This window comes from Parasteatoda tepidariorum, chromosome 5 (genome assembly GCF_982258835.1).
Source record: "Parasteatoda tepidariorum strain Cologne lab strain chromosome 5, Ptep-v5.0, whole genome shotgun sequence".
NCBI lineage: Eukaryota > Metazoa > Arthropoda > Arachnida > Araneae > Theridiidae > Parasteatoda > Parasteatoda tepidariorum.
The window spans coordinates 27,327,897-27,342,382 of record NC_141759.1 but is presented as its reverse complement, the minus strand read 5'-3'; the positions used below and the strand labels follow the sequence as shown (position 1 = coordinate 27,342,382).

Genomic DNA, 14,486 nt, shown 5'->3' with positions numbered 1-14,486 from the left:
GACAAACAAAAAGAAATGTAAAAGTTGACAGTGGTCGCAAATTTGCTAAACCGAAAATTCACATATATATTTTAAAAAATAAAAAGAGCAATATAGATGAGATGAATAAGAAATATGAAAATTATAAAATTTAAAACAAAAATCTATTTTTTAAATGAAAGAAATAAAATGGATGAATTCGAAAACTTTGCATAAATAAGCAAACTAATAGTTTTCAAATGACAACTGTCACAGCAATGAAATCTTCGAAAACTATATTTAATTGTGCTAACCTAAAATTACTTACTAAATATAAATATTTTTGAAAACGTGCAATTTGAAGGAAATTTGCTTTTGTCTTTATATTTATTAAACAGTTTTCACTGAATCCGTGATACGACCAATAATTAAGAAATCTATTCTCGTTGATTTTACTTGCTTGCACTCACCTGACATAAAGAAACGCGCGAATTAAAAACTAAAGTATATGCAATTTACTTTAATTTACTTTTCTAAATGAATAGAGTTATAAGATAGAAAATATCACTGTTGTTATCTTCAAGATATTTGAAAACTGAATCGTTTAAAGCAAAATTTAAGACAATGGCTAACTTTTAACCAATCAGAAAATTCCATTTCGACTTTCTCTGATATCGCTGGAACAGTTTGTCGCAGAATGTTCTAATGTCGACAGAAACCTTCCTCGTGCTTTGAACTATCTGTATGCCAAGTTTCATAGCTTTCTGTCGGATGGTTTAAGAGTCTATAGAGGACAGACAAACAGACAGACACACATTCACTTTTATATATATAGATTAAGGGAAGCTCATTTCTAAGGCATATGGAAATAAAATATTTAAATTAAACTTTTTTTCCTGTTATTTATTGCAGGAAGTTAAATTTCTAGAACTGGTAAAATTAACATATTTAAATTAAACTTAATTTTAATTTTAATTGTGGTGAAAAGCTAAGTTATAGAGCAGAGGAAAATAAGATATTTAAATCAAACTTACTTTTTTAATATTTATTTCGTGAAGCTAAAAAATATAAATTATATAAAAAGATATAAATATTAAAACAATAACTTTTACGTGTTATGTATAAAAACGCTATTTTGAATAGAACAAATATGAAGTTTGAAACACAAGCTCATATTTTTTTCTTTTTATGTAGAAAAAAATGGAATTTAAAAGAAAAAGAAAATTATTTATTTACATTTTTAATTGATTCGGATTACACACACGAAAAACACACCAATTAAAGATAAAAAACATTGAATGAAACAAAGCTTTTTTGGTTAAATAATTATAATCAATGACACACTGGGTAGTCCTTTCTACATCAAAGATAATTTGAAAAATAGTTTAAAAAAATCGTATCAAGCTGTTAATCGTATCGATAAAAATTGTATCAAGCTGTTATTGAAAAAACTGCAGAAGAAGTGAACTGTAATTAAAAAGGAAATCAATCTATGACTTTTTATATTAGTTCGTAAAAAAGTTCTAATTTATTCCGTGTGTCGTAATAACACATTTTCTCTTGATAGCAAATCTTTTATTTTTTATATTCTTGCATTGCAATTGTTACAACGAGTTTTTCTTACACCTAATTACCATATACTTGCAACTTTCTCTGAGAGCCTGAAGTATAACTAGTCCTTGAAAAAGATTGCAACAAGAAGAAAAGTCTTCAACCATGCTCTGGATTTCTTTTTACGTTTTAAATATAAAATAGCTGCATTTCGACATTTAGAACCTTGGTAAAATTAAACATTTAAGAGAGCTGAAATCGCGTAATGAAATAATTCTCTTTAAGAATTTAAATTTTTTTTAATTAGATTTAACTAATTTAAACATATCTAACTTAATCTTGGATTAGTTGACATACATTTCACTTAACCACTTTAACTATCTCTCTCGAAACTCCGTTGACTCTTGGTATGTCGCCTTCTCTGTTTAACACACAGGGACTAAGTTCCAAAATTTTTTTTATTATATTTAATAATAGAAAGAAAAATTTTGAATTTTAAGGTCTATAATTTTTACGTCATTTTTAAAGTATCCAATTTAGTATGGCAAAATAAAAAAATTGAGAGAAATTGGTTGAATAGCTCCTAAGAAATCGAATTTTTAAAAAGTCGTATATTTAAAACTTGATTTCTCAGGATTACGTACAAATTTTGCCATGTAAAGTTAGATACTTTAAAATAAAGTGAAAAACTGAATACTTTAAAAATTCAGAATTTTACGATTAGTAATAAATAATGTAATTAAAAATAATAAATATTTACCGAAATTAATTTTTTGCATGGAATTATAACTGGATAAACGAATTTCATAAATGTGTGCAAAAATGTTTTAATTTGCTCAAAACGTTTTCGAGATATGGCTAAGTACGCAAAAAAAAAACAAAAAAAAAAAAAAAAAAAAAAAAAAAACCTACAAACTTAGGTCAAAACTTAGGGCCGCTATTCTAAACAAACTATGGTTACCATGATTCCCATATTGCGGTTATTCCCTATATTTTGGAGGTCAGAAATAAGAATCTGTCGGAAAAAAAGGTATGCTCAGAAAGTACGTTTTTGTGCCTGATTAACTTAAAATATCGTCTGCACACCTAGCTGAGCATACCCTCCAACTGCTACGGAATTTCCGTAGTTTCAGAAATCTTCTTTTCTGACGGTAGCAAAATTAATGTCTTAATATTTAAGAAAAATTAATTTTAGCGTAACTTGTCCACTATTACTTATAAAAGTGCAGGCCATATGGGTAGATTCTTAAGTTCTGATAAAAGTTTTACGAGAGATCCATTTGCTTTAAAAATTTCTACTTTGGTTCGCTACCACTAGAAAGAATTATTTTTAAAATCCTCATAAGTTGGAGGGTATGGCTGAGCATATTTGCATATTTGAAGCATAATTAGCATATATGAAGTAGCCCCCTTGAACCAATAAGAAAATTGAATCCTAAAACGTATATTCCGATCATTAAATCAAAATTTATTCAGGCTAGTCTGTTTTTTTTTTTTTTTTTTTTTTTTTTTGGTGCACAATAAGTAACGCCACTGTTTCAGTCAAACTTCTTGCCACCATGAAAAAAAGCGTTCTTATTTCAGCAAAAAAATATTTCCAGTATTAAAAACATTCCACTCTAACGCTAAGCTTTGCAATTTTTTTTGGAATAAAAAAGATAACTTTTTGGAGAAAAAAAATTAGTTTAAGCCTAGGTGATTATTTTTGTGTGTTTTCCTCCTCGGTTTTTGTTTTCGCTTTTTTTTTAAAAGTGTAGCAAACGCATAATTTCAGATCAAATTGTCTCTACTAATTTTATTAAATACTTTGGTAAACACGAATGTTTTATTTTCAAAAAAATTTATCTTTAAAGAAATTGACATCATTAATATGTAACATTTTCTCCTTAGAAAATTATATAGGGAATTTTCAAACTTTAAACAGTAGAGTTTTGTTCGGTTTAGAAAGATTGATGTAATTTTAAGTTATATTGCATTGAGTAATTCTAAATTATGTATAATAGACCTTATCACAGTCATTTAGATAATAAACAGGACAAAACAGCAATGAGAAACAGTTATAAGAATAAGTAAAAAAAACCATAAGGATATTTTCCGACATCATTAAATAATCCAAATATGAATATCATTATAGATTTTCGCAAAGATTTACTTTTTAGTTGCTTTTTTAATCATAACATCGAAATAAAAGTTGTTGCCCTTTCTTATTAAGGAAAATGCCTTGCGATTTGCTTGTTTCCATTATAATTATATGATAATGATCAAAAATTCGGTAAGACTTAATTTAAATAGTCGAGCGAAATTTTAAAAATTACAGCGCAACAATTTAAATATTAGTTAATCATAATGAGAATTATTTCTTTGAAATAAATAAATAAATAAATTTATTCAGATTCTGAATAATAAATTTATTCAGAAACTGGACTATAAAAATTTGATTTCTCGATTTAGTAGAGACTTATTCGATATTCCTTGAAGCAAGCTAATTACTAAACAGCAAACATTGCTACGTAACGTGATTCCATAATTTGAAATCAAAGTAGAACGGTTTTGAAGATTATTTTTAGAAATATAAATAGCAAATTGCATACTTGGCACCCGAAAATAATAAACTGATACTTAAATGGCACATAAGTTGCGAAATGATCACCATCTCTGTTACATGTACACACTGTTTCTACGCTTTTGGGGAAATTTTTTTCATGTGGTAGCTAAGTCTATGTCTTATGCAGTGTTTCCCAAACTTGCGACTTTTGTGTACCCTTTCTAAATTTTTCGTAACACTGTGTACCACTAATAAAAGATGAATGTATTTTTTACTATAAAAAATTGCATAAAAGCTATATGCCACAACTGGCTGTTGAACTACTAATTATTAACTGTTAACTCGGCAAAAAATAGTCAATCGAAAAATACGTAATTGTAAATTTTCATGGCTAGCTATTTTTTTTCTTCTTTCGAATAAAACTTTTTGAAATTTTCCTTTGTTGCAAGATATTTCGTATAAGAACACGTACCTTCACTAAACTGTTCCCGTACACTTTGGGGTGCGCGTACCACACTTTGGGAAACACCGTCTTAATGCATTATTTTAAGCTTTATAAATTGCTTTAATATTATTACCACTACTCATAAATGATTTAAAAGTTCATATGCAACGCCACTTACCTAGTTTTTACGCGTTAAGGCGTTTAAAATGTTAGTAAAATTATCCGAATTTCTGAAAGCTTTGGTTTTTAAACCTCTACCACGCTATAAAATGATTTAAAAACGGCGTAATAGTTGTAAGACATAAGGATGTTTGTAGATCTCATTAAGAATAGAGTCACAAGTTTTTGCTAAAGCTGACGAAGGGCAATATGTTATGGATAGTGTAGTCAGAAATCAGATGAAAAAGAAAATCACATTTCCCTAAATTATGATTTGTTCGATGTTGATTTAAATATTTTATTATAATTGATAAAAATGAAACTAATAATAATAATAATATAATTCTTGAAATTATATATTATTAATAATTTCATTATTTGTTTCCCCCCCGAAAAAATCAAAATCAATTTAAATACTATAAAAACGATATATTTTGAGATATTTTAAAAATTTTAAGCATATGTATCTTGATAATAAAGAGGTTTTCTTCGCACCAGTATAATATTTTAGTCGGCTCTTACGGCAAAAAATTCAGGTGTCATTCAGGCACCTCTCTGAAAGTGTCATTCAGGCACCTCTCTGAAAGTAGTGACTTGGTAACATAAAAAATATTTTTCTTTTACTTTTATAATGAAGGATGTTTTTCACATTAAAGATAGATTTAGGCAGGTGTATTTTGAAAAATATTCAGGGTTTAAAGTTGCATTTAAAAAAAGAAAAGTCACCTCATTTTGCGATATCTCCTTTCAAGTGTCCGTACGTTGTCTGATATTTATCTAATAAAACAAAGCTAAACAATTCAAGTATTAAAAAAAATTGGAGAAAAAAAATTTCAGATTCTTAATGGATGGATGTTTGTCTCCCACATTGTTGATTTCAACAGGACAATAAATTTTATAATATACTCTAAAATTTACCGAACAGCGAAGATTGATCGCTTGTGACTTAAGACTAAGCAAACAAATAAATAAATATTGCAACTGAAAAAAGGAACACTTACCACTTTTAAAATTTTTGGTATTAATTATTTAATTTATGGTAAATATACATTACAAATAAATAAGGAAAACTAAACATACCATTAATTAGTTCTTTTAATTCTTTTAAAGATTGTTTTCTTAGTTGGGGAGTTTCGCCCAATTCATCTTCCGCCCTTTGAACCATTTCTGGAGTTAATCCTTTCATCCATTGAGCAGCAGGTGCCATTCTTAACAGTGAAAGTTATTCAGAGCCTCAGAAGTTATTCTCCACTTCTATTTTCTTCTCAAACAATGTTGAAAAACACCAGACATCAAATTGCTCGTCTGCTTTGCCTAAGGGGTCTTTCAGACATTTTCTATTTGTTGACCGATCAAGAAATTTTTTTTCTTCCAGGGTCACATGTGGTAATGATGATTTTCCATATAAAAAATACTTGACCGCCAAGCTAAGGAGGTAAATCAACTGCGAGTCAAGTTTAGCGTCATCTATAGGAAATATGCCAAATTAAATTCACCTCTCATAATCAGTTGCGTAAATCACACCTTTAATGTGATCAAAATGTAAAAGAAAAAGATTGTTCCTTGAAGAGTTTAGTCTCCTTTTGCTTAAAATGTGATATTCGATTTATCTTGCAATTCCATCACTGTCAAAAACTCTTATACATTTTTTTTAAAGTTCAAGCGATCTTAGTTTAAAAATAAAAACAATAATACATAGTTCTTAATTGTTTTATTCTTCACTAAGGAAAGATAAATAAAAATAAAGTTATTAAATAAGTGAATTATTATGAAATAATAACGATATTATAGAATATTATAAATAGCAAAAATATAATAATAGTAATAGTAAATCTGTAAAAATGGTTTCATAAAATTATTATAAGATAATAGTAAAAATGGTTTCATAAAATTATTATAAGATAATAGTAAAAATGGTTTCAATAAATTATTATAAGTTATATTTCTAAATTTTTATAAACTAGTATTTAAAAAAAATTTATCGTGATAAAGATTTGTTCACCAAGATATATTTAAGACTTTAGAGAAATGAAAATAAAATTATTAAATAAGTGAAGTGTTATGAAATAATGATGATATTATAGAGTAAAAATGGTGTCTTTAAATCATTTTAAATAATTTTTCTAAATTTAAATTAATATTCAACCTACTATATCGTTGATAAACATTTGTTAAGCAAGATACATTTAAGACATAAGAGAGGAAAATAAAGTTATTAAAGCAGTTAATTGTTACGAAATTATAAGGATAGTATAGAATATTAAATACAGCATCGTTGAACTATTTTAAGTTACTCTCTTAAATTTTAATAAATATTCGAATTATATCGTGATAAGATTTTTTAAAAAAGATGCAATTAAGACATAAGGGAAGGGAAAATAAGTGAGTTATAAATAAGCTATTAAATAAGTGAATTGCTTGAAATAATAACGATGTTATAGAATATTAAAAATGGCGTCATTGAGCCATTATATATATATATATATATATATATATATATATATATATATATCTTGAGTATTTTTCCAAATTTTTATAAACTATTAACCGTGGGTCTCGTAAATTTTAGAAAGTGGTAATGAAAATTAAATAACTTTTGATATTCTTTTGACTTTGTAACAAAGTCACCTAGGCTGTGTAAAATTAGAATATAAGGAATCTTCTTTAATTATAGTTTTATAAACTTTCATGCTCCAACAGAGGACAAAGATAGTTTGTAAAAGGAGCTCTTCTACGAAGAACTACAGGCACTGTATGCATCTTGCCCGAAAAACGATGTCAAAATTATACTGGGTGATGCAAATGCAAAAATTGGTAAGGAAAAAGAATTTAGACCAATCATCGGAAAGTATAGCCTTCATGACGTATCAAATGACAATGGAAGGCGACTTATTGATTTTGCAGCAGGCAATAATATGATAATACCAAGCACAATGTTTCAACATTAAAAAAAATCATAAAATAACTTGGAGTTCTCCTGATGGAGACACTAAAAATCAAATAGACTATTACTTAAGAGATTCAAGACACAAGTCAGACAAACTGGATGTTAGAGCTTATTGTGGTGCTAATCCGGATTCTGACCATTTTCTGGTCTTGGTAAGGGCTAGAGCAAGACTTTCTTACTCCCGCAAGACTCGCAGTGAATGTCAGGAAAAATATGATTGTGGCCGGCTTGAGAATGAGATGATTAAAATAAAATTTCAGAAAGAACTAGAACATAAATTTAAAGAAATTAATGATGATATTATTGATGAAGAGAGAATAGATGATAAATGGAATGCATTAAAGAAAACAATCATTGAAGTAGGTAAACTAAGTTGTGGCAAAGGTTAAGAAAGCAAGAAAGGAAGGAATGGTTTGATAATGAATGTTTCATGGCTACAAAAAGGAAAAATGAGGCATATGGCAAAATGCGGAGCAAGAGACATTCAAGAAATTCAGTGTTTGCATACAAGGATGCAAGAAGAGAAGAAAAAGGAATTCACAAAACACAAAAGTGGAAATTTTTCGAGGATCTTTTCAAAAATGTTGAACATTTGAGAGATACTAATAAAAGCAGAGCTTTCTTTCGAGAAATCAACCTCGTTCGCAAGGAATTCAAGCCAAGAACTACCTCATGTCGTAATAAAGAAGGTGTAATTTTGAGTGATAGAACAGAGGTGTTGACGAGATGGAATGAACATTTCGATTGTCTACTGAACACAGACAACGATGGATATGAGGTACGTACAGAAAGCATACAAACTGTCAGCCAAGATGTGACTGTACCGTTGGAAGAAGTAGCTGAAGGTATTAACAAACTTAAAGACAATAAAGCATGTGGTCATGATGCTATTCCATCCGAATTGCTGAAAAATGGTGGAATTGAAATGACTAAGTACATACATAACTTAATAAATGCAATATGGGATCAGGAAATAATCCCTGAAGAATGGAAAATGAGTGTGATCTGTGTAATACACAAAAAAGGCGATTTACTTGAATGCTCTAACTATAGAGGTATTAGCTTGCTTTGTACAAGCTATAAAGTATTTTCAAATATTTTATACAGCAGACTCTCTACATTTGTGGAAAAACTGGTTTGAGACTACCAAGTTGGATTTAGGATAGGAAGATCCACCTCTGAGCAAACATTTAACATTCGGCAGATTCTGGAGAAGACTAAAGAATTTGGAATAGATACACACCATTTTTTCATTGATTTCAAAGCTGCATACGATAGCATTAATAGAAAAGCCCTCATTGCAGCCTTGAGAGAGTTTAAAGTGCCTAAAAAGTTATCTAGGCTGATAAGCCTGACACTAAATGAAACCAAAACTAGGGTCAAAATACAGAATAATCTATCAAGCTCAATGGTAATAAATAATGGTGTGCGACAGGAATTTAGTATTAGAAAAAGTAATAATAGATTCCAACATTAACACTAGGGAAAATATTTTTAATAAATATGTACAACTATTGGCTTTTGCTGATGACATAGACATTATTTGCTGGATCACCTATAGCACTAAGACAGGCTTTTATTTCTTAAGAGAAAGCGGCTCTCAAGATGGACCTGAGTATAAACGAGAGCAAAACTAAATATTTGCCCTGTACTATAAAAAGCTTCAATAACACCCATTACCATCCGGCCTGTGAAGGGGGCAGGGAACTGCCCTTGCATCAGAAAGGCCCTGGGTTCGAATCCCGGGCAAGACATGGATGTTTCTTTCTCTCTCTGTGTGTTCTATGTCTTTTCTCCTTTGTGTGTGAATGTGACCCGCCCTATAAACGGGTTGTGGTTGTGTGAATGGCGTGGCAGAAGTCGAATTCCTGGCCATAGATGGCGCCACTGAAAACAGGAACAATCGCTCCCCCCACTGCCTAAACAGGCATACGACAAAAAATAAAAAAATAAAAATAACACCCATTTAGAAATTGAAGAATATAAATTTGAGGTTGTTGACAATTTCGTTTACTTGGGTTCTGTAATCAACAACAGGAACAATACCACAATGGAAATACAAAGAAGAATTACTATAAGCCAGTAACTGTTTTAATGGAAATCGAAAAAAAAATAAAATCTAATGTAATTCGTGGAAAAACAAAAGTTTTACTGTACAAATCTCTGATAAGATCAATTTTAACATATGCTTGTGAAACCTGGATCATATCTTGTACGGATGGAGCTGTGTTGGGTGTCTTTGAGAGACAGGTCTTGAGAAGTATTTTTGGAGGGATTCAAATAAATGGTGCGTGGCCTAGAAGATAAAATCTCGAGCATTATCACTCATATAATGAACCTGACATTATTAACTTTATTAAACGACGAAGAATAAAATGGTCAGACCACGTTATCAGAATGGACGATGACCATAACACAAAAAGAGTTTTTAAAGCCAGACCAGTTGGCACACGAAAAAGAGGCAAGCCGAATTTGAGATGGATAGATGGCCTAAGGAAAGACCTTTTGGTCTTAAAAATTAAAACTGGAAAACACTAGTAGAAAAGAGGTTAGCCAGGAAAAAACCTCTTGAGAAGGCCAAGGCCAACCCTGGGCTGTCGAGCCATTGATGATGATGATGATTAAATAAGCGAATTTTTGGCAAATAATAATGATATTATTAAATAGTAAAAATGGGTTTATTAAATTATTATAAGTTACTTTTCTAAATTTTTATAAACTAGTATTTAAAATAGTTTATCGCGATAAAAATTTGTTAAACAAGATATATTTAAGACTTTAGAGAAACGAAAATGAAATTATTAAATAAGTGAACTGTTATGAAATAATAACGATATTATAGATTAAAAATGATGTCTTTAAACCATTTTAAATAATTTTTCTAAGTTCAAAATAATATTCCAAATACTATATCGTTGATAAACATTTGTTAAGCAAGATACTTTTAAAACATAAGAGAGGAAAATAAAGTTATGAAATCAGTTAATTGTTACAAAATAATAACGATAGTATAGAATATTAAATATGGCATCGTTGAATTATTTTAAATTACTCTTCTAAATTTTAATAAATTAATATTCAAATTATATCGTGATTTAAAAAAGATGCATTTAAGACATACGAAAAAGGAAATTAAAGTTATTAAGTAAGTGAATTGCTTGAAATAATAACGATGTCATAGAATATTAAAAATGGCGTCATTGAGCTATTTAAGTAATTTTCTGGATGTTTATAAAATTATTAAATAAGTGAATTATTATGAAATAATAAAAATATTATAAAATACTAAAAGTGGCGTCTTTGAAGTATTTTAAGTAATTTTTCAAATTCTTATAAACTATTAAACAAACGAATTATTATGAAACAACAGGATTCCCGCAGGTCTCGTAAATTTTAGAAAGTGGTAACGAAAATTAAACAACTGTCGACAATTTAATTTCTGTGTAACTACAACTAAAAATTATTTTCCAAAGAAAGTATATATGCAAGAAAATTCCGGCAAACCGCTTGAAAACGAAGTGGTATATTAAAATAAGGAATATCTTCTAGCATTAATCTGAACTTAATACCACTGCTAAAATTTTTCAAGGTCCTCAGGAGCCTTGAACAATAACGATATTACCGAATATTAATACTAGGTTTACGGACGTTTCTTATATATCTATATCTCTACGAACATGCGCCAATTTGACACATGAATGAATACATATAACAGAACTTGCAGAGATACCAACTTGCTCCGGACAGCAAATATATATTTTAAAGTGGTAGTTTATCAATTGTGATTCTTAGTTTAATAAATTCAATTTAGTAGACTTTTATCCACCACTATTTCTAAATAATTCGTAGGCTTATATAAATCACAACTTCAAATTTGCGAAATTTGCATAGCAGCTATTCACCGTTTTTTTAAAATTATTTTGGCGTGTCCAGAGCAGTTGGCATCTCTGCACTTAGAAAGCGATGTAATTATGTACTATAAGAAAAAAAATGAAAATATGAGATATATATTTATGAAATATTCTAGTATTTTTTAATTTTCAATACTCGAACTAAGCAACTGAAACCTTCAAAATCTGACATCAATTGACATTCTGCGTTTGTTTTTTCTATTATAGCTCATCGGCAACAGTTGTTTATCGTTTGTTTCATTTGAGAAAACGATATCGGATAACGGATCGAAGTATTGTCGGTACATTCCTATTTATTATTGATGTGATGTTTCCATGTTTACTCAAAATTTTGTCCAAATTACGATCGCGTCAAATTGACGCATATCCGTAGAGACAGGTATACCACAAAGAGAATTTCAATATTTCAACGCTTTTGAAGAAAATAGACTTCAATATATATTTACCTCGATCAATGGACAAAAGTCATTACAAGAGATAAAATAAAAATGCAAATTGTAATTTTCCTTATAAAATTCGAAATGCGTCAAAATGACGCGTCCCGTAAACCTGTATCCGAAAAATAATTTAAAATAATTCATTGAAAATGGTTTCAATGAATTATTTTAAATTATTTTTCTAAATTTTTATAAGCTAATATTCAAAATAATATGTAGTGATAAGGATTTGTGAAACAAGATACATTAAAGCCATAAGAGTAATTAAAATAAAGTTATTAATTTAGTGAATAGTTATGAAATAATAACAAAATAATAGACAATACCTGTATAATACCTGTATATACCTAAATACCTGTTCTTCGCACGAGGTGAATAAAAAAAGGATAAAGAATCAATAAATTAGTACAGAGAAACACTTACGAAATCGTGCTTTAAACTGAAAGGCATATTCCGACGTAATTAAAGAGCTTGATTGGAAGAACCCGGAAAAGGAAATTTTCAGGGTAATTAGAGAATCATAGAAAATAACATAAAGTGGTTGTAATAATATGGGCATGTCTAATTACATACATACATATGAAAAAAGAACTGTTTTCGTCTTCGCTTTAATTTTATCATGTCTAATCCATATTAGTTTCTGGTATGTTTTAATGATTTTCATTTCAAACTAGACAGTGGTAAAGAAAATAAAGCGAAGAGCTATAATAAATAAATATAATTCTTTTAATAAATTTTCCGTTTTGAAAATGCCACTTACCTGATTCTTCCAATAAGTTTTTCAATTAATATTGTTAAAATAATTTCAATATTTCTAATCAAAATTTTTTTCAGCCCTTTTGGCTGGTTTAAAACCAGCCAAAAGGGCTGAAAAAATTATTGAAGGGCTGAAATAAATTGTTATTGAAGTAAAATTCGTTTTTTGTAGTTTATCTCATTCGAATAAAGATAAAATATATTTTGCATCACTTTGTCATGATGCTACTGTTCGCGAAAACTCATGATTGTCAAAATTGACCGCTATCAAGTAATTTTCTCCGGATATGCATTGGTTTTGATTGGTTCTTAATATAATTATAAATTTCAAATATGTTTTTTTTTCTTCAAAAAAATTCAAAAGAGTCTAACTTTCGAAATCCGTTTACCTTTCCCACGGCATTCTAATGTACCGCGGAAAACTATTTGGGAACCGTTGCTTTAAACAACAAAAAGGTAAAGAATATAGCTTCCCTTAAAACATGTGGTCGAAAGCAACGACTTATTTAACCCGTTTTGTCCCGACTTTATATATCGAAATGATACAAGAAGTGGTTTTCATTGAAATGATACAAGAAGTGATTTTATGGAAAAGGTGGTATAATATATTATTGAAATTAATTGGTTTTTCTACTGTTGGAGCATTCAAAAAGTCTTTGATAGATCAATAAGTACTGGCTCCTTTTAATTCTAGATCTAGTCAGAAATAACTAAATCACTGTGGTATCTGAGAATCTTTCAATTCACCCAGATAAATGAAAATTCTGAGAAAAGTTTCCCACCACAATGAATGTCTTTGAAAAAAGGAACTGTCCAAAATATACGACGCTGGGCGTTAACCGGTTAAGTGAAAGCCTCCACACGGTTTCTTACAGGTAGTTCGATGAGACCACTATGCAGGTAAACCAGATTACGAAAGAGCTATTAAATTCAAAATCTAGTAAAAATAAGAAAGTGGTAGCAAATATATGTCTAAAGATGTGTTTAATTTATGAATATGAATGTGGCTTGTCTTATTTACTTGTCAACCACTACAGATTCAATTCTCAAACGTATATGATAACTTTCTAGCAAATACTTTTAAAATAGAATTTGCACAACTTTTAATCCCTTCCATTATGATTTTTCCAGTGGAATTAAAATTTCAATTTTAAGCAAAAAAAGAAATACGCAAATAGTAACACATATTAATATCTATGCCAAATTTTTTTAAGAATAGTGATGATCAAAAATCATTTAAAAATTAAGTTTATAAAAGGAAAAATAGTATATATTTAATACCACTTTAAATATAAAAATAAAATTTTACGCCAAATGAGTAAAAGTTGGCAGATATGAATTAGGGTCATGTGCACGACTGGTTCTCTTTTTAAAGAGTCTGCTTTGACTACTTATGAAAACCGTGTGGAGGCTTTTTGATGTAGGAGGTGATAAGGTCGGACCTTCAAATTTTCTGCCTGACTAAAATTTTCAATTGAAATTTGCTATTAAGAAAAGGGTTCATTGGAATAGAAATACTTTAAACCTTGATCTAAAAAACAAATCTAGGAATCGTGTGAAATAAAAACATTTGATATTGGTAAGAATAAAAAAAATAATTTTATTTAGATTACTTGTTATCGGATTTTAGAGAAAATAAATAATAGTAACGTATAAATGAGTTGTATTGCGCAGATGTGTTTGCAAAGGTTAAGCTGAGTAAAATAACTTTTGTAGTTTTGGTGTGATTCGATACAAAATATGGTGTCAAAAAAAAAAAAAAAAAAAAAAAACTGAT

General features: G+C 28.9%; 1 protein-coding gene across 3 annotated transcripts in view; it reads right to left on the bottom strand.

Moving 5' to 3' along the window:
• The window catches only part of LOC107454710 (alpha-tocopherol transfer protein-like), a 131,820-nt gene extending 119,431 nt beyond the window's left edge, over positions 1-12,389 (bottom strand). The window contains exons 1-2 of one of the 3 annotated variants that reach the window (XM_043040539.3): positions 12,309-12,389; positions 5,739-6,125 (exon numbers count right to left, since the gene is read on the bottom strand). In XM_043040539.3, coding sequence (XP_042896473.1) covers positions 5,739-5,865 — 127 coding nt within the window. In that variant the 5' untranslated portion in view covers positions 5,866-6,125; positions 12,309-12,389. Of the gene's footprint in view, positions 1-5,738; positions 6,126-12,308 lie in introns of those variants that run through there. The other 2 variants (XM_087163580.1, XM_087163579.1) reach the window with 2 other exon arrangements.
• Positions 12,390-14,486: the final 2,097 nt, after the last annotated feature.